The 27,630-nt window shown below is 36.2% G+C and overlaps 1 protein-coding gene and 1 pseudogene across 2 annotated transcripts in view; both read left to right on the forward strand.

The window, feature by feature from the left end:
* KPNA1 (karyopherin subunit alpha 1) overlaps window positions 1-27,630 on the forward strand; it is a 55,843-nt gene that overhangs the window by 24,781 nt on the left and 3,432 nt on the right. Inside the window, exons 4-13 of the mRNA XM_081137596.1 lie at window positions 623-722; window positions 3,342-3,436; window positions 9,731-9,862; window positions 10,858-10,946; window positions 11,221-11,320; window positions 12,099-12,262; window positions 13,605-13,683; window positions 18,712-18,837; window positions 20,725-20,852; window positions 27,156-27,334. Of these exons, the coding sequence (XP_080993722.1) occupies window positions 623-722; window positions 3,342-3,436; window positions 9,731-9,862; window positions 10,858-10,946; window positions 11,221-11,320; window positions 12,099-12,262; window positions 13,605-13,683; window positions 18,712-18,837; window positions 20,725-20,852; window positions 27,156-27,334 (1,192 nt within the window). The remainder of the gene's footprint in view (window positions 1-622; window positions 723-3,341; window positions 3,437-9,730; window positions 9,863-10,857; window positions 10,947-11,220; window positions 11,321-12,098; window positions 12,263-13,604; window positions 13,684-18,711; window positions 18,838-20,724; window positions 20,853-27,155; window positions 27,335-27,630) is intronic.
* LOC308557898 (inhibitor of growth protein 1 pseudogene) lies at window positions 14,965-15,749 on the forward strand (annotated as a pseudogene). The gene has a single exon. The product of its transcript is annotated as an inhibitor of growth protein 1 pseudogene (transcript).

The raw sequence follows: 27,630 nt of genomic DNA on the forward strand, positions 1-27,630 counted from the left end.
AAATAAATTTAAGGATCAGCTGTTCAGTTTAGCTGTGGCTGGAATCTGTGATTTATATAAGATGACTCTGTACTCATTCAGTAAATATTTGAGTGTCTACCGTATGCCAGCTATCAGTGATAGAGTGGTAAGATAGGGTCTTTGGCTTTCAAGGAGCTTACAGTATACTGGGGGAACCTGGGTAGTAAACAAATAACTAAGAAAAATATATATCTGATAGTGAAAAGGGGTGGACCCAGGGTTAAAATAGAGGGATGGGATGGAGATGGAGTAGACCCTTTACATTTGGAGGTCATGAAAAGCAGCCTTTTAGAATTTAACATTTAATCTGAATGACAAGGAATAGCTATCCTGTTGATAAGTAGGGAGAGGAAGAATAATGAACACCTTGTCTTAGTATTTACTGCTAAGATTACTACTTTCTCACTGTTGTGAGCTTTTTAATGATAGAGTTTGACTTCATCACATTACTAATCGTCATACATTTCTACATGTAAAGATTATCTTTTGTGTAAGTCTTCTAAATGTGATTAACTTAATAACATGGCCACAATTTATACTGTCTTTATCTTTGAATTAAAGTTAAAATTTCCTTATATTTGTTTTTTGTTTGTGATCCCAGGGTGGTGTTATTACTTCCGACATGATTGAAATGATATTTTCCAATAGCCCAGAGCAGCAACTTTCAGCCACGCAGAAATTCAGAAAACTGCTTTCAAAAGGTGAGTATACTATTTATTTACAAAATACTACTTTCCCATGACCTATTGTTCACACCACAGATAACTTGCTTTGGAGTTTGTCTATCAACAGAATACAAGGATGCATACAGACATATATATGTAATTAATAAGCCATAGCAAACTTTTTGATTTCCTTATTTATTTGTGTGATCTTACAGAGACCAGAAAACAGCATTATTTTTATTTCTGAGCCATCTTATAAAAGACCTTAAAGTGGTAAGAACAATAGTCAATATTTTATGTTAATTCATATTGAGAAACTACACTCTTTTTTAAGAAAAACTTCAAAAATACCACTGAAAGAGCAATAATTGTTGATTTTAATGCTTTAATGAAATTAAGTATGGATTTATTGGTGGCCAGGGTGACTACCTTTTGTAGAATTAGGGTAGAATGGAATATAATACTGTCATCTGGGCAAGTAAAAAGAACTCTGAACCATATTCATGTCAATAGTAAGTACTTAACTGACCGCCCCCAGTAGTAAGTTACGATTGTTTTATTAGTGAGAAGTTAACATACTCCTTGAGGCTAACTAGAATAAAAACCTACCACTATAACAACAACAAAAATTGTTTTTTGCATGACAGCTTATTAAATATTTGAAGGCCATTATCATGTACACCTTCCCCACCCCTCTAAAAATGTCTCTCTTCAGCAAGCTGAGCCTAATGGATTTCTCACATAATGTGTGGCTTTTTAAGGCCTTTCACTACTCTAGTACTTTCCTGCATGTATTGTAGTTTTCCATCCTCCTCTTTAGAAATGTGATAACTAGAATACAGTACTGCTGATGTGTTATTACTCTCAGGAGTGAGAGATTGCCTTCCTGAGACTATACATTACAGTAATGTACAGTAATGTACAGTACTTCGGTTTTCGAATGTCTCCCTTGACAAACATCTGGGCTTTCGAACACCATAAACCCGGAAGTAAATGCTTTGGTTTTCGAACTCACCTCGTAAATGGAACATGCCACACAGCTTCCTCTGAGGGCAAGACCCTGAGGCCTAGCTGTCAGCTATTGATCCCTCAGTTTTTGAACATTTCAGAACTCGAACGGTCTTGCGGAGCGGATTACATTAGAAAACCGAGGTACCATTGTATTCTAAGATAGCATCAGTTATTTCAGTAGTCATGGCACAGTAATGTTTCATTGTATTCACAGCATTCTAAACTCCTTAGTATTTTTCTTTATGAACTGTTTTTAAGTTTTGTCTGTGAAGTCATGCAGATTGTTCTTGTTTTTAATTTTTTAAAAATTCAGTTGCTGAGTTTTGCTTTACCTGTTGCTTTCTTGCCAACTTTGGCTTAATGTTGTTCTTTTTATATATTGTTTTTGTCAATCTAGCATATTAACTACTTTATTATATCACCAAATTTATTTGTTGTGTTTATCTGAATGGTTGGTAAAAATGTCAAACCAGGCAAAGAACATGTCATTAGAGTTCTCTCCAAGTTATCATTGTACCATTAGTCACCTCTTGCAGTAAAGCCATTGACTTGGCTAAGAATTCCTAGTAGTACTGTAGTCTAGCTGCCATTTGTCTTGGATTGCTACATAAATGTCATAAAAATTTTTGTCAGATCTCTTGCTGAAATTATTATGCTGATTGATTAGGATATTTCCTATTTATTTGCCCCCCAAGTTTCTACTGACTGACTTCATTTATAAGCTACTCTATTGTTATAGTTGAAAGTGAAGTTTCGCAAGTCATCCTTGGTGCATTCTTGCTCTGGTTTCTACTTAACAGCTGCAGAATTAAGTCTTGCAGGCACACTCAGAATATCCTAATCTAGTTCTTTTCTTCTTCTTCTTTTTTTTTTTTGAAAACTTCTAAGTCTTTTTGAGCCAAACTGACTTTTGCTGGAAAGCAAGATCTCAAATGCTCCCCTAATCCAGTTTCTTTTTTCCTTCCTTTCTTTTTTTGTTTTGTTTTGTTTTGTTTTGTTGTTAATACTCACCAGAGGATATTTTTCCCATTCTTTTTCAGAGAGAGAATGGAAGGGGGAGGGAGAGAGAGACATCAATGTGAGACAGATCAATTGGTTGCCTCCCACACACATCCTGACCTTGGGGTGGGGGGCGACCAGCAATCCAGGTACTGCCCTTGACCGGAAATTGAACCCACAGCCCTTCAGTCTGAGGGCTGATGTTTTAACCACTGAGTCAAACTGGCCATGGCCTAATTCAGTTTCTTAAGACAGTTTATGTTAAATAAAAAAGACAAACAATAAACCCATACACAGATAAAGGACTAGAAGGAAGTATACCAAAATAATAACAGTTGTTATCTTTGCTGGTTTTCCCTCTACTTTCTAAGTTTTCTAAAATACTTGAGGTAGTAATTTTAATTTTTAAGAATTCTGCCCATCATTTCCATGTTAAGGCTTACCTTATTGTGAAATCTTTCAAGCTACCATAGTCTCAAAGTCACTGAACTCAATTTTACATTTTTTTTCTTTTTTAGATTTCCAACATGAAAGAGATGCTAAAATAGAGGGAGGGATATTGTGAAATAATTTTGAGCTATAAATTTTTTGCATTGAAATCAAAGAATTATTTCTCTTCTTTCCTTTTATTTTATGGGGAGACAGAACCCAATCCTCCTATTGATGAAGTCATCAGCACACCAGGAGTAGTGGCCAGGTTTGTGGAATTTCTCAAACGAAAAGAGAATTGTACACTGCAGGTGCGAACCTTTTCATTTCTTTTCTCATACCTTCTCTTTGCAAACTCACATTTTGTTACTTATTTTACTATATATGAAGGGTTAGTTTTTTATAATGATACTCCCAATAACCGTATTGCAAGTTTCTTTGATAGTTTTAACATCCAGGCCCTTGGTTTTACTCTTTAGAATTTTTGTCATTTTTAGTCATGTAAAAGATTATTTTATGGTGATTGTGGATAATACTTAACCAGTAAGGAATCCACGTGTGAGCTATGTAAAATTTGGTTTTGAAGGATTTTTAGATTATACTCGTTAGCTTTCTCAGGGCTGTGTAACATGGGCTAGATCAGAGACTCACTAATCCCCCAATCTAATTAATCTTCCCCCCTACCTCAGGAGAGCTGATGGGGAGGTAGCCTTGTCAGGAATCCATGTGCTTTCTGCTGTTAATTTAGTCTATCAAGACTGTGCTATGTGAGAATTACAAGAGGAAATCCTCAACTTCTGGATTGGATAACTTTCACAGTAAAAAGAACTGCTGTGAACTGACTCATCCTGGGACTTATTTAGAAATTTTAAAATAATATTTTGTTCCTGAATAAAATTGGACTCTTAGTGAATTGGTAATTTTTCAGTAGCTAGACTTTCTTGGAGTTACCAACTGAATTAATTTCTCTCTTCTTTAGCAAATACCTGTGACACCTAAATCCTCAAGTACTTCTATGATCTCATCTGAAGGATTTAGGCAACTATAAAAACTGGTTAGGTACCAAGTAGATTACAAAATGGGGTTATTTTTCCATGTAAATACTTGCCAATAACAAGTTAATTATAGCGATTACTTTTGGCTCCTTGTTTGCTTTTGCCTTACTCTGAGGCTATAGGAATTGGGGCATTTTTGTACATAACTCTCTCTCCAGGTTCCTTACTGTCCAGAGTATTGTAGATAATTCTTAAGACTTGGTGCTTTGTCTTGATATTTTCTCTCCTTTCCTCCCACCCCATCTTTCTCCTCTTTTACTCTCTTTGTTGCGGTGATGAGTTTCTTCCAGAGGAAAAACAAGATATCCAGAAAAGGTAGAGTACTTCAGTGACCCATCAGTTTTTCTTCTCCAGTTTGACATTTACTAATCCCCAAGTTCATTTGAATTAAGATTCTGTTTTGCTAGCTGTCTCCTGGATTGTAATTCTGGTCCCCATCTAAGGCCAGGATCACCATCACCTGAAAAATTATCAGGTTCACCTAAAAAGCAAGGAAAGACTTTTCTCAGAAAAAAAGGAAATCCAGACAATCAACACTGCAGAGAACAGAGCCTGAGCCCATAAGCTACCTGCCAAGAGAACCAGAGGAACCAAATGAAGAGCCTTACTGCAGTTTATCATTTGAAAAGCTTTGTAGGAAGAGGGAGGTAGGGAAAATTATTTTGTTCATGTGAAAATATGTTTCTATCCTGTCTCTGACAATGAGAGTAGTTCCAAGGTACTGAATTTACTCCTGGATCTAACAGTTTTTAATAGGTGACTCCAGGGGTCCAGTTTCTTAATGCACTAAAGAAAAATGGTATAACCTAGACCTAAAATGGAAAGTCAGAGAAATGGGTGTTTCCCCATCTCTGCATTCTCCAGTACTCCCTACGGAGTACAGCATGTTCTCAGACAGTGCCCTCTCCTGGCTAACACATGTAAATTCTGTAATTTTTTATTCTAATCCTAGAATTTGTATCTTTAAAACATCTGAAGATGAATGCCTTCAGAAATCTCTAATTTGCTTCTATCTAAATTTTCAGATTCCACCCTTTTGAAAACTAATAATAGGCTGAAAGATCGAGAAATTATTCCTCTGGAAGTGACCACCTCATGATTTTCACCTTAGCTGTCCAAAGACTGAGAAATAGTCAACCTGTTTATTATCTAAAGGTCATCCCCACCTTTTCTTCTGTGTACATTTAAACACAACATGGTGTTCTTTCTCCAGTGTGACTAATGACCACCCCCAGAAGCAGGAGCAGTAAGTATATTGAAGGGGAGACCTTAGGGCCAGGAGGTTTCATGCTCAAATAATTAGATGTGCTCTGGTAAACTTGGAGGGTACTCCTTCCTCTGGCTTCTTGGAGAGCACTATGATGTAAGTTGTCTCAGATACTCCTACCTGCTTGCTAGAAAGTTGAATAGTGTGTCTTTGGAATGGGGCTTTTGCCATTTCTCTTCCAGGAAGAGAATAATAATATGGTCATAATAGCTAAACGCACTAATAAATCCTGTGGACAAACTTTATTCGTTCATTCCATAAAGGACTGTGAATCCTAGTAAAGGGTCTCTTCACTTCCTTTCTGGCTTTCCTTATTCTGAAATCAGTGAGGTGCCTCAAATCCGAGAGATAAAATCTCCTGCTTCGGGCAGTGCTACCCAGATGCTCTCTTACCCTTAAACGAGATGAACATGGGTGGAATCTAGGATTTTGGTAACAGACGGTACCATTTGCCTAAGAGCATCCTGAGTCCAGGCCCAGAATCTGTATTGTCCTTAGCAGTGCTAAGATGTTACATTCACAAACCTTATAGAAGCTTATAAAAATATTTAGAAGTAAGTAAATTGCCCCCTAGCTCCCATAATTAGACACGTACTCTCCTTAAAATCATAAATTTGAAAACAATTGGTTTAGTTTCCCCATTTCTGCCTCTCGCGTCCCTTCTAAAAGCTTAATGTGATAAGCTGCAGTAAGCCTTCATCCTCCTTCGTCTTTACCCATCTTCACTGAGCCCCTCTACCCTTCTTGCAGGGTTGCTCAGATGACTCAGGCGCTGTTCTCTGCAGAGTTTTCTATCTGGGTTTATTTTTCTGATGTGAGCCTTTCTTTTCACTTGCTCTCCAGGTGAGCCTGGCATTTGCTAGGAACCAGAGTGGACCCAGCAAAGTGGCCAGCAACAGAGTCCTGATCCAAATGGAGAAAGGGAACCAGGCGTACCTCAACCTGGAGTGGGAAACTTGATAGGAGGTCAGAAGTATTTCAGCTTTGGATTTTCATTTTCCTTATTTAAGGAACTAAGAACCAGAAGGTAGAGACAGAAAGGGAAGAGAGAAAATATCAAATCTTCAGTATGCCCTTCAGATTTCAGTTTTAGCCTTATTTAGCAAGTTTTGGATAGTGGAAAATAACGGAATTACAATTTATAAGCAATTACAGCTGCGTGACAGGTTGTTTCCTTGTATGGTGCCATTCTTGGAACACTAAGAATATAGTAGTTTAAAACGACAACCAGGAAATAAAGATGATAGTTATTCTTGCTACCATTTGTTACCTTAGGTAGTACTATTTTTTATATATAGTTTCATTTCTTCATGTTACTGATTTGTTTGTGAGTCACATGGTTACTTTACTTAAATTACTTTTCCTGGCCATTTCTATCATAACTTTATGCAATTGTGCTATCAATTCTGGGCTTTCCCATTTCACAACTATCTTTCATGTTAAAATCTAATCAGGCACACAGAGCCGAAACATTAACCAAAAAAGTGACCGCATTACCCAGTGAAAGCATTTATCACACACATAATACATGGGTATAGAAAATTGCACAAATATAGCTTGATGAGTTTTTATGAGGTAAACATTAATCAGCACCCAGTGTGTATGTATGTTTTAATGCCTTATTAATGCATGAATATGATTTAGTTTCCAGTGGCCTTCTGATTATAAGTTATTTGTCTATTTTTGTCCTGGTAATGGCAGAACTGATTTCTTATTTTCATTTTTACCAAGAGGGACCTTGAATCTTTGTGTTCAGAGGTTGTCATCATTGTGTACTTCTAAGTAATAAATGTGACTCTGGTACATTCTTCTTTTGATGAGATGTCCTGATTTCTAATTTTCTTCCATTCATATTTAGGCTATTTTTTACTTACTCCATATTTTCCTAATCATTGTCACTATTTTATTTTGCTTCTCCATTTTACTTACTTTAGTAGCATCTGAATTCTCTCTCATTTCCTGTGATACTGTTGGTCATCAGACAAATAGCAGTTTGGAATCTGGCAGCAATTAGTATTCTGGTTTCTTCTTGTTGATACCTCTTTAATATATCCTTTACTCAGATTATTGTTACCATTTGTTTTGCATTAAAATCACACTACAGTCTGTTTTCTCTTTGCTGTAGATTGGTATGTATGCTGATCTGACTCATTATTTACAGATTGCTTTGCCCCACAGTTTTCATTTCTTTGACTTGATCTTTACATACATGGTAACTCTTTGTTGAACTTTGAGCCTGTCTTCTGATAGGAAAGTTTGCTTTTGTATTCACATCATACATGTCTGTTTTACTAATGAATTTTCCTAGTAAGCAAAAGAAGCTGAATAATCTGACATCATTATTTGATATTTCTGTCGCTAGATACCAAAACTACAGTTGAAAGATTCTTGTTAGTGTTACAAGTAGGCTTCAGAGAGGAAACTACAAAAGAGGGAGCCAGAGAGGCAGGCTTTAAGTGTAGAATAGAAGGCTATAATCTAGTTCTCTTTGACTGGCTGTGTAACATTACTCAAGTCATTAGTCAGATTGTTGGATCTTTTTCCAATAGTTTCCTCATTCATAAACTAGAAGGGCCAGACTTCTCTGGGTTGCTGTGAGAAACACCTGAGAGTATGTGACTAATGCTTTGAAAATGCTATATAAAGTGCTGTATAAATGTAAAGTTTCAATTCAGACAGATTGAAATGGGTTTGAGCATTGGTCTCAGTAGTGATTTAGTTACAGGAGGATATTTGGTGGGTTATTGTAGAGCGAGAGAGAAACATTAATTGATTGCCTCCCATTGGCAACCTTTTTGGTGGATAGGACGATGCTCAACCAACTGAGCCACCCAGCTGGGCTGATCGGTTTAATTTGTGATAATTCAGCATTTAAAAGTCTCCTGAACTTTTCTCATAACAAAAAGTTAACAGACAGAAATATGTTCCTTTTACGTGTAAGGGTGCTCTTGATCCAGTACTCACTGCTGCTGTAATATCAGTGTTCAGCGTGGCTACCAAACCACTGCATCTCACTTGTGGATATCACATTTATAGGTTTCTTTGAACGTCCTCTTCTTTAAACATCTTGTGCTATGAATTTGCTATTATTCGTGTGACTTTGAACTGTGCTAACCAGATTGCCTTCCATTTCTTCTTCATCTTTTGCCTCTTAAGATTATTTGTTTTTCATGTGACAACTGCCTTTCAGTCTACCTAAAAACTTAGAAGAGTCATAGCTCATTTTTTTTTTTTTGATGACTTTTTATTGCTCTCTCATTCAAGGGGCATACCACTGGATTTTTTTTCTTCATATGAGCTTCATTAAAGAATAATTAAAAGACAAAATGGGAGAAGGAAACAAAAACTAAGAACTCAACTAAAATAGAACTGTAAGAGTTAATTTTGGGATTTTAATAATTTCTAATTTCTAGGTTCAAGAATCAAGTTACTATAGAATGGGTAGGATTGACCATAATGTCACATCAAGAGGGTATTTGCCATACCCTCTGTTTACCAGTTTATCAACCATTAAGAATGCTCTTTTTAAAGTCTTACCTCTATGCCTTGGTTTGGAGCCTTCCTATTTATTGGAAGGTCTTATGCTCTGAAGTTGCCATTTCTTTTAATTATATGCCTGTTAGTTTCTTTTGGCGTACTTCCTTATCATTTAACATATCTTTTGCCTTTTTCACTCTGCCTGTATTTTATACATTTTACACTAACATCCTCTCCCCATTTCACTTTTCCCATCCTATAGAAATTAATTTTTTTATTAGATAATGTACGTGGTTTGAGGCCAAAAGGTACAGAAAGCTTTACAGTAAGGAGTTTTTCCTTCCCATCCTTGTTCCCCATTCACCCTGACCTCTCCATGTAGGTAACAAGTATTTATAGTTTCTTGAGACTCCTTCCAGAGATAGTCTGTGCAATAAGTAATGCATATACATTCCTTCTTAGCCCTTTTAGAAAATATAGTATGGTATCATATTAATGTATACTGTTTTTCATTTTTAAATATAATTTGGGAGATCATTCCATATCAGTATATGAAGCACTCCCTCCTTCTTTTTATGGTCTTGTCAGCTCTGCCTTGATCTGAAATTTTAGACACCCTGAATAGTCCTCTAGGCTGCTGAGGTATTTCTTCTGGGAATTCTTTTAAAATTAATATAGTGTTCACCTGATACATTATATGCAAATAATCTCAGGGCTTTTTTCTTCATGTACAGAAAACCTTATTGTTATAAGTAAGCAAGCTGTTAAATTCTAATAAGATAATGAAATTATTTTTATCTTTATAGTTTGAATCAGCTTGGGTATTGACAAATATTGCTTCAGGAAATTCTCATCAGACCCGGATTGTGATTCAGGCAGGAGCTGTGCCTATCTTCATAGAGTTGCTCAGCTCAGAGTTTGAAGATGTCCAGGAGCAGGTAAAAAAATGAAACAGATAAAGAGAAGCAGGTGAAAGAATACAATTTTTCCCTTCGGTCTTACATTCAGGGCCTCAGTTTTACCACTTGGCCATGACAATCTATGATTCATTACAGGGAACATTCTAGAAATCTAAATTACCCAAATAGAAAATTTCCTAGTGAATGTAGGTAGAATTTCTCCTAGAAACAAAACCATTTTTCCTTCCAACCCTGAAATTCTTTAAGCCGTATAGATAAACTTTTTAGACTGTGTAAGCAGTTACTGAGCTTTTTCTTATAGGAATCTAGTATTTATTGAAGTAGCAGGTCTTTGCCGTTTTTGTGCACAAAAGACTTAGAAACATGAATTTTTTATTATTGCAAACTTTATCAAATTCATAAATATGAATCACTTCTAAATGAGAATGCTTTCCTCCTGCAGCTTTATTGAGGTATAATTGACTTACAATAAACTGCATTTATTTAAATCTGATAAGTTTTGACAAATGTATATACCCGTGAAACCATTATGACAATCAAGAAAGTTAATATATCCATCACCACTGAAAGTTTCCTGCATTTTGATTGTTCTTAAATTTTTGTTTACTATTTTCTTTTGTAAGCAAGCTTAAAAAACATTTTTAACCTGCTGAGTAAGCCATAGGAATCACTGCTCTGTACCAAGAGCTGTTGTGAACTGTTACATAGGGGTGGGTTCCCAAAAGGTAAAGAATATGTATAAGAACTGTTTTTTTCTTTATTAAGCTTACTACCATAAGTGTTCCCATGTACACTTTATAATATTATTGATCTTTCCCCAATCCCACAACTATTTCATCTGACTCCTTGATGAGGAACTTTGGGATATTGATAATGTCCATGTATAATATGTTGATTAACTACTGTATAATTTTGTAAAGAATTATTGTGATTTGTTGACTTTTTTTTTTTTTTTAAGAGTTGTAAGAGAATTAAACTCTACAACCTGCCATTAATGAATGATTTTTTCACAGGCAGTCTGGGCTCTTGGCAACATTGCTGGAGATAGTACCATGTGCAGGGATTATGTCTTAGACTGCAACATTCTTCCCCCTCTTTTGCAGTAAGTTTCTAATTTTTTTTTTAAGTAATGAAAATATGAGAAGTTCATTAGAAAGCAGTGCATCTTCGGAAATCATTTTGGATTTTCTGTTATTTTTTGTTGTAGACACTTGTTCAGATCATTTCTTTAGTCATCCTGTCTTATTCCAGTCCCCAAATTCTGAATTATTTGGTTAGAATTAAACTTTATTGTTCTGGAGAAAATGGCTTAGTATTTATATTAATGAGAATTAATGTTCATTGTATTGTTTACCTCTGTATCATCATACTTGTAGGTTATTTTCAAAGCAAAACCGCCTGACCATGACCCGGAATGCAGTATGGGCTTTGTCTAATCTCTGTAGAGGGAAAAGTCCACCTCCAGAATTTGCAAAGGTAAGGATTATACTTGTGGGAAATTGGCAGAAAAAGTACAATTAAAAGAGTGAGCAACTAATATTAATATGAAAGGAAAGAGATGATAAAATTCTAAGAAATTTTATTAAAAATTATCTGGCCCGGCCAGGCGTGGCTCAGCAGTTGAGCATCGACCTAGGATCCAGGCGATCATGGTTCCATTCCCAGTCAGGGCATATGCCCAGGTTGCAGACTTGATCCCCAGTCGGGAGCGTTCAGAAGGCAGCTGATCAATGACTCTCTCATCATTGATGTTTCTATCTCTCGCTCTCCTTTCCTCTCTCTGAAATCAATAAAGATGTATTTAAAAAAAAATTATCTGTTTTTAGGGAAATAGGGCTTGTTTTTATTTTTATTTGGGATACATTTTTGCTGCCTGTTAAAAGCTCTGAATTAATCTTTAAACTTACAAGTTTTTTGTTCGTAAAGTATCTAAAATACAGAATTTCTAGCTTTAGCACTTGGGAAAGTTCCTTTACTTGTTCTACAAGGGATCTCTCAGAATTGGTCTGTATTAAACTTTACTCCCTTAAATTATTTTCCTTGAGCTTTCACTGCCTCATCAAAGTAAGCTACAAGGCCACTGACAGCATTCCCAAAGATAGACATGCCACTTGGCCACTTGCTACTCCATCTCTAGAAGTACCACTAATCACCCCAAAAGTTAGCAAGTGTGTGCCTGGTTGTTTCTAGAGTTTATCACCTCACTTCTGGCTTTTATTCTATTGAATTTTATAATCATATCTTCCTTTTACAGGTTTCCCCCTGTCTGAATGTGCTTTCCTGGTTGCTCTTTGTCAGTGACACTGATGTACTGGCTGATGCCTGCTGGGCCCTCTCATATCTATCAGATGGACCTAATGATAAAATTCAAGCAGTCATTGATGCAGGAGTGTGTAGAAGACTTGTGGAGTTGCTGATGTAAGTTATCTTTAAGAAAATGAGTCTGCTTTTTCTGTCCCAATATTAATTTTTTTAGTTGCTGAACTCAAATATTTATTTGTTACATTGACTTACTGTGCTTTGGGCTTCTGTTCTTTAGGAACTTTTGGAAAACTGTGTAATTCCAGCTCAAGTTTAATTTCCTGAGACCAACCACTGGATAGTGAAAGGCATATTGCCACTAAAAATAGTCATTACTTTCTATCTCATTTAGACCTTATTCTGGACTGGTATACTTTGAATTTTATTTTGCTATATCTCCTTGTGATACTTCTGATTTATGGAGTGGAGAATTTACAACATAAATAAAGATTGTATTATTCAAATTTTTAGATAATACTAAAGAAAAAAATTAGAGTGATAAGATAATGGGGAAATGATACACAGTTACAAGGCACATGAAATTTAACTCAAGTAAGTACAAGGTAGATGCCGGGAGACACTGCCCCAAACAAGACATGTGGAATGAATTGGATCATTGTAATGTACACAATGCAAAACTCTGGCATTATAGCTGGTTGCAGACTGGGTGCACATCAGCAGCATAATGCTATTGTGAATTAAAAGCAATCTGATGCTCTAGGAGTCAGAAGTACAGCATTTAAAATCTGGGAAGTTATCTTTTGTACTCTTTGGTCACTAGATTACTATATATCTTAACTATTTCTTTTTAATCATCCAATCTTAAATATGAAGGAACTGTCACTGTTTTGAGAAGAGTAATCTTATTTAAAAGGGAGAGAAAATGGGATTTTTAAGGAAAGTTAAAGGATATTAACTTATTTAGCCTGAAATAAAGACTTAATATTTGTCTTCAAATATATAGTTTTGTGGAGGGTTTTATTTTATTTGTTTTTTGACCAGTATGTCAGGAGTGGTTTAGCAGAGTGAGTTCACTATTTGAAATGTGAAGCCTGGCTTTTATTTTCAGGTTATTTCAAGTTGATGTATTTTCAACTCTAAAAAAATGCTATATAAATGTTAACCATTGCTCTTCGTTGTATCAGCAACCATAGGGACCAAGTAAAGAGGAAATGAAGACTATAACAAACAATGAGAGGGAAACCTTAGAATCCTGGTGATAGAATACCTGGGAAATATTATTAGGAAAGATTTGTAGTGGTTTTTTTTTTTAATCCAAAATACTAAATAAAGGGAGAGACAGCTCTTCTAGGGGACAGCAAGCATTCTGTCATCATGACAGGGGTCCCTTAATAACCACCATTGGTAATTTTCTGTCACGTTATTTAGTTTGGATTTTAGCCCTAAGGTAAAGAGACTAAGGATAGAATTGATATAACATTTCTTTTTATGGTTGCAGGCATAATGATTACAAGGTGGTTTCTCCTGCTTTGCGGGCTGTGGGAAACATTGTCACAGGGGATGATATTCAGACACAGGTATGAATAAGTGGCAACTATTTTTTCCTTCAAAAATAGTATATTGAACCCCATGATTAAGTTTCTGTTATACTATTCAATTCCATATTATTGGGGAGAATTGATACTTTGTTTCATTAATGTTTGTTAAAAATTAGGCAACTACTTTCACTATCTGTCTGTTTTGACCTGGTACTTGTAGCAGTTTTGGGGTCCCTTTGATTTAACTTAACCTTTTGGTCAGGCAGGTTTATTTCCCTCTACCCCTACTTGAAATGGTTCTTGTGAGCATCAGAAGCCTCCAGTAGCATCTTTTCTCTGTCTCTGTCATCTTTGTCTCATCATCTCTGATAGCTTCCTTCTTTTTGTACATGGTAAGTCTGCTATGTGAGGAGGATTCTTGCCTTGTAGTTCCTAACGTCACTCCATTCAACTTCTACATCCAGATACATCATTCACAGTGGATTATCCTAGCCATTTTTCTTCTTGATCTCTCAAATACATTGGTGCATTGCTGTCGTCTTTAAATGATCTTTCTAGGCTTTGTGGTGGTGAAGTGTTTTCAGTCTCCTGCCTCACTGACTATTTCCCTTTAGTGAGCTCCTTTTTCTGTTTCTTCCTTTTTGTGGAAATCCTCTGGGAGATGATACTTCAGCCTCATTCACTGATCTTTTTTATAAATTCAATCATTACTTTGTGTGCATGAATTGAGAATTAGGTTTTAGCCTTACCTTAGCTTTTTCTTAACCACCATTTACTTTCACAAGACATTTAATGTCTTTTTTAATCTCTGAAATTTAGGAAGATTGGATTTGTTTTCTGAGGTGTCTTCAAACTTCAGTGTTTACTTTAAATTTATTCTGTCCATTAGGGAACTCATTATTTTCCCTTATCTATTTGAGCCTCTGCTTATTTATGTGCCCTGTTTTAGTGAAGGGCACCAACAGTTGCCTGAGGCAAAAACCTGGACATCAGCTTGATGCTTCTCCACTGCTCTCATTAGTCTCTAAGTCTGTTACTCCATCTCTCCTTATCCCTTGTAGTGCTTAGTTCACACATTTCTTGTACCATTCCCATGTTACCAGAAGGATGCTTGTAAAACACAAATTTGATCATGTATAATCTTTTACTTATAATTTTTTTATGGCCCTCTGTTGTCCCTGGGTGATGTTTAAGAACATTTAAAATCTGGTAGCTGTGGAATGGAATGCTGTGCAACAAAAAGCAGCAGCTCTTAAGCCCTGATATAGAAAGCCCTCCAGGTTATATTGCTTATAAAGAAAAACAAGGGGCCGTGGAGCAATGGCAGTGCCCCAAGGTCAGTGGTGTGACTTGTTGGCCAAGCTGCTAGTTCAGGATTCATCTCAGGCCTGTTCTGGCCCTGGACCCAGTGGCCTCAAGGAGAAGGGGAAGCAAATCCTGAAGGAACTAGGTGAGTACTATGAGAAGTTTAAATGGGAGACAGACAGAACCTGAAGAGGAGAGTGTTGCACTGCATTCAGAGAGCCCTGGTTTGGAGTCAGGAGCTAGGTGATGAGAAGATCCGGTTGTGAGTCGTATGGTGGAGAACTGGACCAGGCAGGTGGACAGTCATGTGGAACTCTTTGAGGCACACCAAGAGGTCAATGACACCACTGGCCACAGTGGCAAAGCCAGCTAGGATGAGTCCAAGAATGAGACAATCACACAGGCAGAAAAGCTCAGGAGGTGCCAGTTACAGCACAGAAATGAGAAAATTGGGAGAATGCAGCTAATGATCGTGACCATGATGTCGTCACCTCTGGAACGCCCAAGGAGAAGAAAGCAAAAGCCTCCTAAACAAGTGCTTCAAGGCCAAAGCAGAGAGGGAAGCATCTCCCGTAGACCTTCCCATTTAACCAAATGAGCTCACTTACTGTCTATGCAATCAGTTCTCCTATGGAGAAATAATCGATGAGTGCCCCATGGAATAGCTCCACTTCCCATGTGTAGGACTGAGTCATAAACCACAGAGCAAGTGGTACTGTCTCAGATGTCAAGGGGAGAACGAGAAAACCACAGACAAAGCCCCGGAGAAATCCAAAAACGAAAGGATTTATAGCAGGTAGATGGTGGATTTCCCTAACAGTGAGAACTAAGCCAGTATATTTATTACATCACCACCCTTGGTGAGGCGCAAAGACTGTACAATGTATATTTTTAAACAATGTTAGAAAAGGAGCCCTATTTTTGTGTGTCTGTGTGTGGGGATGGCAGTGATTCTCTTTGCCTTTTGTTTTCATTGGTACACATGTGTAACAAGAAAGTGGTCTGTGGATCAACATTTTAGGAACTACAAATATAGGTTTAAATTAAACACTAAAAAACAAGGGGCAGAATTGTGTGTAAAAAGGGGTAGGGAAGAAAGGAGGGAAAAATAGTATACTATATGTTTGATTATGTTTGCATAAAATTTCTCTGGAAGGATACATAGGAAACTAATAATATTGGTTGTCTCTGTAGAAAACTGGGTGTCGGGGGTACTGGAATGGAAAGGAGGCTTTTAAGTATATTGTTCTTCATACTTGCTGTATTTTTAAACCATTTCAGTGTATTTACTATTAAAAAGTTTCTATGTTCCCCTTCCCACACCATATTTTATGTTCTTGCCGTTTCCCCTTTAATTAGCTATGACCACACTCAGCTCTGAGCTTTAACACATACTTTCTTTCCCCTGCATGGAACATATCTACCCCCCATTCCTGCTCTGACCACTACCTCACATGGATCCACACCCTGCCACTGTTTTCTCATCTTCAGGTTTGGTATGACAAAAACAGTTTTCTCTGAGAAACTGTGTTTGCTCTCATACTCTTTTTTTTTTTTCTTTTTTAATTTTTAAATTTTATTTTTGTTTAAAATGTTACAGATGTCCCTTTTTCTCCCCAGTGACCCATTCCACCCCGTCCCATCCCCCTCCCCAGTCCCTCTCCCCACCATTGTCCATTTCCTTGGGTTGTGCATAGATGCTCTCATACTCTTAAGTTACGTGCTGCTGCTTTTGTTTCATCCATCATGGCACTTATCGCACTGTATCACACTGTCTAATTACTAGATTGTAAGCTTCTAAAGGGGAATCTGGGTCATTCTTGTTCATTTTTATGCCTCTGTAATCTAATAGTTCCTGATACAATGTATAGGAACTCAAATATTTATTGAAGTTCTGAATCTGTACATCTAGTTATGACTTCCTCTCAAGTTTCAGTCCCATGTCTCCAGTAGCCTGTTAGGTGTTTCTGCTTGCATGTCTCACATTTGTCTCTCTCAGTGTATGTTCTCCCGCAAAGCATGTTCCAGCTCTTGATTTTTCCCATTGCAACTAATGATATAACTCTTCATCTACACTTGAAACTTTGCAGTCATATTTGATGTTTCCATATCTCTCACACTTTGTATAGTAAGTCACCAGGTCTTGTTGATTCTTACTGTTACCAGATCCACTTCCTATTATCTTATTTTGGTTCCTGTTTTTTCACACACAGGGTTGTTGCTGTACCCACCTGATTTATCTTCCTACTCTCCCAGTTTATTCTCCCTAATAATGACTTAACCTTCCCTAAAATAACCTTGTTCACATTACTTGTTTTCCTCTTAGAAACAAGCTTCTTTAATGCCTATGAGATAAAGAGCTTTGAAAGACGTTAAGGAAGACTTGAAGGAATTTGTACTTAAAGATTTTAGTCTCATTCTTCTCTTTGGCCTACTGTTAATTTTGGCCTATTTTCTTAGTTTGGTACTTCGTGGTAGCCCAATCTCAGCATTTTCTCATTTTCAACCTACCTGCAGGGTCCTTTCTATTCTTTACTTTTGAAATCTTGTCTCTTTTAAAGTGCCCCCCCCCCACACACACACACACTCCCTATGAAGTCTTTGCCCTACTACTCCTCCTCAAGTATTGTTTAATTTCGGATGTGTTTATTTTCCAGACCATGTGTTTTGGCATTTTAAAAATTGCTTTGTGACATCTTTTATACTGTTACTTAGAAAGGTTGTACCTGTTTAAAGTTTTATTTTTGAGCTACGTTAATTTAATAGGCAAAAAAGAAAAGACTTCCTTTTAATTTGCATTCTTTTCATTCTCACATTCTTGTGAGATAATAGCATCCCTCTTATCTGTTGCATTTCCCCCCTATTTTTTTCATTGTTTTTATGCTTGATAAGTCCTTCACTATCCGAAAACCATCTATTTACTCATATTTTCTTCTGTCTTATGGTTTCTCTTTTATATTTACTCATTAAACCAGCTGCAAATTAATTTTTGTAATGGGTTAAGAACTGATTTTTTAAAAATGTTTTCAACAGGTTAACCCCTTTATTCTAGTTTCATCTATTAAATAAGACCACCAATTACTGTAGGAGGAAAGGATTAACTTTATTATATACTTAATTCTTTATAAAAAGCTGCATGTGATTTTGGACTTTATATCTATTCTGTTGTTCGTGATTGATTCTTGAGCCCGCCACCTATTATTTTAGTCATGACAACTCTATGATTTTAGGTTTTGGTAGGGTAGATCTCCTTCATGTGTATTTATATCTTATCTCCCTCATCTTTGTAAGCTTTTCTGGTAGCTGGGGATGTATTCTTTTTATCTTTGTATCTTATAAAGCACCTGGTATGCTTCATTATGTATTTGGTTCATTGACTACCAGGTAGAGGGTTATCAGAGGACTTAAAAATCCAAGACCACTTCTGAATTTCTGGCCACTTGATACAGTACTCATCCAAAGGCATTTTAATATGCTGTAGGGATAGGAAGGTAAATAAGACATTATTATGCCTTACTAAGTACAGGTTTAGTATTTGAGAATATGTACAGTGAAACTGCTTTAAATGATCTTAGAAACTAATTCTTACTAGCAGTGAATACTTTTTTCACATATATAAAGTTATTTGTTTCTAAAATTTCAAGGGGAGAAATTAAGTTATTTGCCTTTATTTTTTTCTAAAATAAAGTTTTTGAGTTAAAGATTTACTTATATCTGTTTGGATAAATACAAGAAGTAAAATTTTCAAACTTTTCCTTTAAGGTAATTTTGAATTGCTCAGCTCTGCAGAGTTTATTGCATTTGCTGAGTAGCCCGAAGGAATCTATCAAAAAGGAAGCATGTTGGACAATATCTAATATCACTGCGGGAAATAGGGCCCAGATCCAGGTAAATTCATATAGCACCTGTCTTTTTTGTATATTTTTGTAGATAAGTAAGACTCTTTTTCTGTCACCCTTTAAAATATATTTTTTCATTATTGCCTTGGAGACCATTTCCAACGTTGTTGTCTTATTTGATTTGTCTACGTCTGTCTTTTTTAAAAAGTCCTACTTTAAAGAGGTTAAATCTTTTGAACTTATATTTGGGCCTTGGTATTTTCCTTTGCCTTTAATGATGATTTGCCAAGATAGTGAAATAGTGTCTTGTATTCTTGCAGTATTTTGTTGGACTTGATGCTAAACAGATTAGCTTTACTCTTGCCAAGTAAAATACTTATTTTCTAGTGGACTAATGTATTAGATTGCTTCAATTTTTCATGAACCTTTGAGGACCCATTTTTCTCTAACTGATTATCTGCCTTTTCCTTTTATTCTTGTATCAATGGGAGAGTAACCCAAGTGGAAGACTAGCAGTGGGCCAAATGGTCCAGCATAGGCCATGAGAAAGGCTGGAACAGCAGGTTGAATTTATGAGACTTTGAGCTGAGTGGAATCAGAGGTCATCTAATCTAACGTTCTCATTTATAGATGGAACTGAGGCTTAGAAAAATAAAATGATTTGTTCAAGGGCACCTCTAGTAAATGACAGGACCAAGATGAAGTGTCTTTCTGCTAAACTTTGCTTACTTCCCTCATTGGTGTAATAGAAAAAGTTCTTGTCCAGGAAAGCATGGGTTAGTCATCCCCTAACAGAATGCTATCAGGGACTGACATTGGTAGCTATTGCAATTCATAGCTTACATACGAGAGGATATCAGCTGCAGTTGATTGCCTCATAATCCACCAGGCTCTTATGTAGAACTCAGTTTCTTGATATAGGAAATGATATGAACTCATTTTAGGTTCTTGAGCTAAAGAGAAGCATGAAGAAAGTAATTTGAGGAAGCCTACTTTCGTGTTAGTATATGAAAGGGACTGAGTAAAAGTACTCTGTACAACTAAAGGCTATTCTGGTAATCTGGATGGGAGGTGGTGGCTTGGAATATGATGATGGCAGTGCTAACGGAAAGGAAAAGATGGACTCAGAGCATTTTAAATTGAAAACCTAAAAGACGTGACTGACTGAATTTTGAATAAATAAATAAAAAAAGACTTTGTGAACTTCAGCGATTTGAAAGGAAACCTGATACAGAGGGCAGGTGATGTGTTTGAGGCAATTAGCAGATCTAAAGTAAGCGGTTGGCCATCCTGGGCTGGGGCTCCAGTGAGAGGAGTACCAGAGAGTTACAACTCATGTCAGGGTGGATGCTATGAGAGAAATGAGAATAGCAGAGGAACAGAGAATTGAACTTTTATATAAGTTATTGTGGAACAAGAGAGGACAATAAAAGAGGAAACTCAGAGGGAAAGGTAGATTATAAGGTCATAGACTCCAGGGAGGGTGTTATTGATACCAAGTATGGCCAAAAAATTAGGGATAATGAGAATTTAACTTCTTCCTGTTTATTTTTAACAGGGGGAGGGATGTCATTAGTGGAACTAGCTGAAAAGTTATCATTAGTATCACGAACACTTTAAAAAAAAATGTTTTTATTGATTTTAGAGAGAGAAGAAGGGGGGGGAGAGAGAGAGAGAGAAAGAAACATCGATCGGCTGCCTCATGCACACCCACTACTGGGGATGGAGCCTGAAAACCCAGGCATGTGCCCTGACCTGGAATCGAACTGGAGACCTTTTGGTGCACAGGACAATGGCTCCATCAACTGAGCTGCAGTGGCAAGGGCAAATCATGAACACTATTTTTATTATATTAGTTTCAAGTGTACTGCATAGTGGTTTAGAAATTGTCAATATTATAATTTCCCTTTCCATTTAATTTTTTCTTTAATTTCAGACTGTGATAGATGCCAACATTTTCCCAGCCCTCATTAGTATATTACAAACTGCTGAGTTTCGGACAAGGAAAGAAGCAGCTTGGGCCATCACAAATGCAACTTCTGGAGGATCAGCTGAACAGATCAAGTAAGTACTAGCCAGGTAGCATCTTACAAGTTAAAGGAAAAATTATTTTTTCTACCAGTTAAAAATGCTCCATTCTAGCCTTGTGGAAGATTGTTCTCAGTTTCATAATTAGACTCAAGTATGTATTTTATTCCTTATACCTTTCCCATGACTTCTTGCTGAAACAGATTCTGGGTTGTGGGAAGTCAGGCAAAGTTGAGGTTTGAAGCAGCAGAAAAATTATAGGGGTGGCTTCAGCCCACTCTGGAGCTGCTTGGTCAGAAACATCTTGAGTAATCTAGAAGGTTACTTGTAGAATCCTTAGAGTACAGCTTTAATAGCTAACTCTTGCTATTTCTAGTTATATGTCTTAATTGGACCAGACTTGAAAGAGAGGTATATCTTAGGGTAAAGTGCCAAATTCAGTAGAGGCAAGTGTCTCCTAAAGTACTATAGTATTCAGTAAAGTGAGAGATACCTGTATTAGCTTGAGACTTAAATGGCCCCTTGGGTAGCAGCTTATAATCTTAATGGCTAAAAAAGGCATATATGTGGGTAGGAATCATAGAAAAGAATGAAATCTTACATTTGTGACATTATGGATGGACCTAGAGGGTATTATACCAAGTGAAATAACTCAGGGAAAGATAAATACCATATGATTTCACTTACATGTGGAATCTAAAGGACAATATAAATGAAAAATATATATAAAGAAAATAGAAACAGACTCATAGGTACAGAGAACAGACTGACAGTTGCCAGAGGGGAGGAGGGGCTTGGGGGACAGTGAAAAAAATGAAGGGATTGAGAAGTACAAATGGGTAGTTACAAAATTGTCATGAGGATGGGATGTGAAGTACAGCACAGGGAATATAGTCAATAATATTGTAATAACTATGTATTTGGTGCCAGGTAGGTATTGGAAATAGGGAAACACTTCGTTAAAGTTTATATCATTGTCTAACCACTATGCTGTACACCTGAAACTAATACAAAATAATATGGAATATAAGCTGTAATTGGGGAAAAAAAAGAATATGGATAGAAATTAATTCCTCAAAAGAATATTTTATAATTACATGCTAAATTATGGACATTCAGTATTTCAGATAGAATAAACTGAGTAGTGAAGAAAAAAATGGATCCTTGCCTTAACTTTATGGGGAATTCAGATGAGGGGAAGATGGTTTTGAATGAGTTAAAACATCAGCCCCTTCCTTATCTGTAGTATCTGGGAAACAGCTACCTCTCATACTGTTGCTTTGTTGGTTAAATGTAGGCTGAACCAATGCTAATTTTTAGTGCTCTGTTGAAAATTTAAAAATGAAAAGGTAAAGTAATTCTAACATTTTTAGAATTTGATCAGGTACGAAAGATAAGAAGTATTTACCTGAAATAATAAAATTATAAATAGGTTAACACATGCAGTAGCTATTTTGGTAAAGTACATCATGGGCAGGTTATTCATGGAAGACTTTCAAGTGGTCTTGTATGAGGTTAGGCCTTTTTCAACTTCCAAGATTCTGGTTCTGGGGTATAGCTAGTCCTTGAATACCGTTTTGTTATAGTGTAGAAACTTAACTCTTGTTTATATCAATGAGCCTATGGCAAAATTGGTTTTGTTATGTGTTGTTTCACGTAAAGTTGCAGAATCTATGGACAGTGTTAAGTGAGGACTTAATGTATGTACTATGATTGTAAGTATACCACCACCAGATGGCAGTAATGTACAATACTATAGAAGTTGTTTGAAGCATTGATAGTCAAGTTTTATGTTCAAATTCAGATTTATAATTATTAGTGGTCTCTTCATTGTATACCAAATCTATTTTTTTAATTGAAGTGGTTAAACTGTACACATACATATTTTTAAAACATTTCTAATATATGTGGTAGCTTTCATCAGAAAGTATTTAGAGGTATTTCACTCTATTAGAGAAGAGTAGAATGGCTACTATCCTGTTTAAAATCTGGCGTAGCTATTTATAATAATTAAGTTAGTTTTCAATATCCTAGTAGTTTCTTCTTAACTAGATGAAGAATTTTCTTAAGATTATTAACAAAAATATTATAGTCCAAAATACAGAAAATAAACTGGTTTTATCTCTGATAAAGATATGTGTGGCTTCTGCTCATTCTGGTTGGGAAGACAAGATTTATATGCAAGAACCAGTTAGAATAACTTAGAAAATATCCATAATTCTATGTTAAATTAATCAAATACAAACATACTATTCTTAAGAATGAGGTATAAAGAATATTGCCTGGAATTAGAGAGAGTTTCATGTAAGAGGTGAAAGTTGTCATTTGGGTAGAGGTTTGGCAGTTTTAGAGGAGAGAGAATAGCATGAGGGAATATGCACAGTAAATGTTACTGGAAGAGGTAAATCAGTCTTGTTGCTATAGATTAGAAAGTCTTAGTCCTGGGAAGACTTGGAGTGAAAGAAAATAGTCTTTTGAGGAGAGGAAAGACAGCAATTCAGATGCCATTGCAGTAGTTTAGTGTACAGTGATGGCCACGATGAAGATAATAGCTGTAGCGTGGGATATGTATCTCAGCATGGGAAAGCAGGGTCTATAGGACTTAGTGGCAGGCTATAGGTAACAAAGGAAAGGGAAAAGTCAGAGATGACTGGGGAAAATGTTGGTGCTGTTGATAAAAATTAGGACACAGAGGAAGCAAAATCCTATTTGAAGGTGATGGTTTTAGACACAGTGAGTTTATTGCTCAGCTGAAGAAATCTGATTTTATCAGTTCTGTCTCTCAAAGCTCACTTTCCTCCATTCTAGAGTATGTGGATTTCTTCCCCATAAATTTCTCCTTCCTGAAGGAACTCCTAAATGTAAAATTACCAATTAGATCAGCCCTCTCAGGTTTGAGACATTGATATAATTTGAGAAATATAATTCACTTTTCCAGATAATGTATTCTTATGGAATAAATTTCCTGACCCCGAAAATTTTCTTAAGTAGCCTTTTCTGCCACAAAAGCCAGCTGGCATTGATGACCAGTGCCCAGTTTACTCAGTTGTTCGAAATGTACCACCCATAGGAGCCACTCCCAGATTTAACCATAGAATTGTGCTTGCTTTCCATGCAGTTTTCCAGTCATCTTTTCAAGTCTTCACACTTCTGAGGGTTTTCTCAAAATAATAAAGCTTTCCAACTCCTACACAGCCCAGATGCCGTGGTCACGTGTCTTGCATTTAGGTGCAGATTGTTGTCTTTAGAAAAATTTGCATCAGTAGTGAAATACCACTATGGTAGTCTTTAAATCTTTAGTGGTTGCATCAGAAAATAACACCTGAAATTCCTTCTGATCTTGTAAGGTATTTAAGGAATAGTAGTAGTATCTTTTGACTCAGTGATGCCACCACTGACCTGAAAGCAAATTGTCATCTGCTGTTTGTTTGCATCTGGTAATCTACATTAAAATATTTTAAATGGCTAGAATTCAGAACCCAAAACTCTTTAAATGAATAATGCCAGAATACAAAGTACTGATATTATATTTTCCAAATAAAATCTACTCATCTTCAGAAAGCTGGATTTACTTATTAGCATATTTTGGGGTAGAGTTTTTTTAATATTTTAGTCAATAATCTTGTAGTTCATTTTTAAATTATTCATTTATAAGTTCTAGAAGCTTTCTAAGAACCTTAAAATTTGTTTTCAGTCTTCAATCAAGTTTTTAGTACACTGGTTTTCATAAGCACCAATGTTACCAAACTAAATGAACTTTTAAAGGTAATGTAAGGGTCAGAGGTGAGCCAGGATTTTTAGTGGGAAGAAGATCACATCAAGAGCAGACCATGATCAAGTTTGAGGACAATTTGGAGATTGTGAACAAGTCTCTGAAATACCTATTGGTGTTCAATAGACTTGCCTATGTAGGCCAGTGAAGTTATAAGTGCAGACATGTAAGTCATCTATTTAATCAGCCACTATAAAATTTTGCTGTGGTTTTGTGACATAATGAATCTGTGGTTCCCAGATTTTTCCAGTTGAGGAAACTGAGGCACAGACAGCTCAAATAACTTTCCCAAAGTCATCCAGCTTGTAAATAGCACAGCGTGAATGTAATAGTGGTGGTTGTCTCTGGGTACTTTTTATCTTTCTCAGTGCTTTTTGTGTTTTCTAAATTTGCAACAACACATATTGACAATTATAAAAGAGGCTTGGTGTTTGTTTTTAAGAAAAATAATGAGAGCCCTGGCCAGGTAGCTCAGTTGGTTAGAGCCACGTTCCCATACACCAAGGTTGTGGGTTCAGTCCCCAATCAGGGCATATACAAGAATCAGCCAGTAAATGCATAAATTAGTGGAACATCAGCAACAAAAAAAGAGGGATAAAAAGAAAAATAACAAGAATTATATAGGTATGTTGAAGAAAAGGTTCACTAAAAATTGGTACAAAGGAAGGGGAAATGGTCAGCAATGGCTTTAAGGCTAGATAACTGACCTATTCTGTTCATAGCAATGTAGTTTTAATTGTCAGAAAGTATTTAAATAAAATTAGGCACAATATTGTTACATTTACTCCTAAGTAAATAATAATGCTAAATAAGACATAAAACTACTTCTTAAAAAAATTAAGACTTTTTTTACAATGTTTTTAGATTTATAGAGAAATTGAGATAATAGTACAGAGTAGAGTTCCTATTATAACGGGTGGGGGCCATATTCGGCCCCTGAAATCATGTGGTCTGGCCCTGCCAAGGCAACTGCAGGCAGGACCCAAAATTCAATAAATCTAGGAGCTTTTTTCATAGCTAATTTTTAAGTTGGTAATTTTGAATGGCCCATGAATGATGTTATAAATATCCAAGTGGCTGTTGGCAGAAAAAAGGTTCCCCACCCCTGCTATATACCTTCATCACCTGCACAATTTCCTCTATTAACATCTCTCATAGTGTGGTTACATTTTTTAGAGTTAATGAACTACTAGTGATACATTATTAACTAAAGTTCATAGTTTATATTAAGGATCACTCTTTCTGTTGTACAATTCCACAGGTTTTGATGAATGCATGTCATGTTTCCACCATTGTGTCATACAGAATAATTCACTGCCCTAAAAATCCCCTCTGCTTCACCTATTCATCTACTCCCACCCTTGAAATCTCTGGCAACCACTACTATTTCTGTTGTCCTTACAAAAATTTTACCTTTTCCAGAATGTCATATATTTGGAATCATAGTGTGGAGTCTTGTTACACCAGCTTCTTTCACATAGTAATACGCGCTTAAGGTTACTTCATGTTTTTTCATGGCTTGATTGCTCATTTATTTTTCTTTTTATTGCTGAATAATGTTCCATTGTCTGGGTGGACTACTATTTATCCATTTCACCTATTGAAGGACATCTTGGTTGCTTTCAGTTTTTGGCAGTTATGAATAAAACTGTTGTAAATATTGGTGTATAGGTTTTTGTATGGACATAAGTTTTTATCTCAGTTGGGTAAATACTTAGGAGTACGATTGCTGGGATTGTATAGAAAGCTTTGTAAAAACTTGACAAGCTGTCTTCCAAAGTGGTTTATCCTAATTTGCATTCCCACCGACAAAAAAATGAGTTTCTCTTCCACGTCCTTGCCAGGATTTGCTATTGTCAGTGTTTTGGGTTTTATTCATTTCAGTAGGTATGTAGTATCATTGTTGTTTTAATTTGCAGTCCAGTAATGACACAGAGTGTCCCAAAAAATGTATACTAACTTTAACAGCTGATTCTATTACATTTTGAAAAATGTATTTTAACAAACACTGCCTTTATAATTACTCAGAGTTTATATACATTTTTGGGGAGACTTGGGATACTCTGTATATGATATTGAGCATCTTTTCATATGCTTATTTGCCATTAGTATATCTTTGGTGGGGTGTACGTTCAAATCATTTGCCCATTTTTACGTTGAGTTGATTTCTTATTTTAATTTTTAAGAGCTTTTTGTACAAAATAGAATGGCCCTTGGGCCTATTGTGTTGTGCTGACTTTTGCAGTAGGTGTGTCATGTTTCAGAGGTGCAGTTACCTATAGAAGCAAAGATGAAATGAATCAAAATTACTCTATTTTATGAGTTGCTCATATTCAAAGAAAGAGAGTATTCCTGGAGTCCAATAATTGTGGAAGGAAAAAAGAATGGAACTGACTGCTAGAGAACTGGTTTTCATTTCTTTGTGTGTTTTTTGTGTGATAAGGTGTAGCTTGTATGGGTGCCTATTTTTATCTCTAGTCAGGTTGAAGATGACCTTTCCACCAACCTAATAAGTTTTATTGAATTAAAAGCTTTGTTTGACTAAATCATTCTTTTTCTTAATTTAGGTACCTCGTAGAACTGGGTTGTATCAAGCCACTCTGTGATCTCCTCACAGTCATGGACTCTAAGATTGTGCAGGTTGCCCTAAACGGCTTGGAAAATATCCTGAGGCTTGGAGAACAAGAAGCCAAAAGAAACGGCACTGGCATTAATCCTTACTGTGCTTTGATTGAAGAAGCTTATGGTAAGATAGAGTATTGATCAGATGTCCTGAAATTATTTTCTTTTTCTCTTTGCTTTTCTGGCCTGTCCATATCTGTCATCAGCAAACGCATACAAAAAATTGTTCTCTTACGAATGATAATGTTTAGTATGTAGAACTGGAAAAGAAAATGTATTGTAAATATGAAGAGAATTGAGTACCCTTCAGTTTAGCTAGTTTTACACTGGCCTCTTAGGATCTTCGCAGTTCCCTGACTGCTTTTCCTGTGGGTGCTCTTCCTTGTCCGTCTGCGTCTCAGTAGCATCCATATCTACTGT

Source organism: Miniopterus schreibersii (genome assembly GCF_964146895.1).
Source record: "Miniopterus schreibersii genome assembly, chromosome: 5".
NCBI lineage: Eukaryota > Metazoa > Chordata > Mammalia > Chiroptera > Miniopteridae > Miniopterus > Miniopterus schreibersii.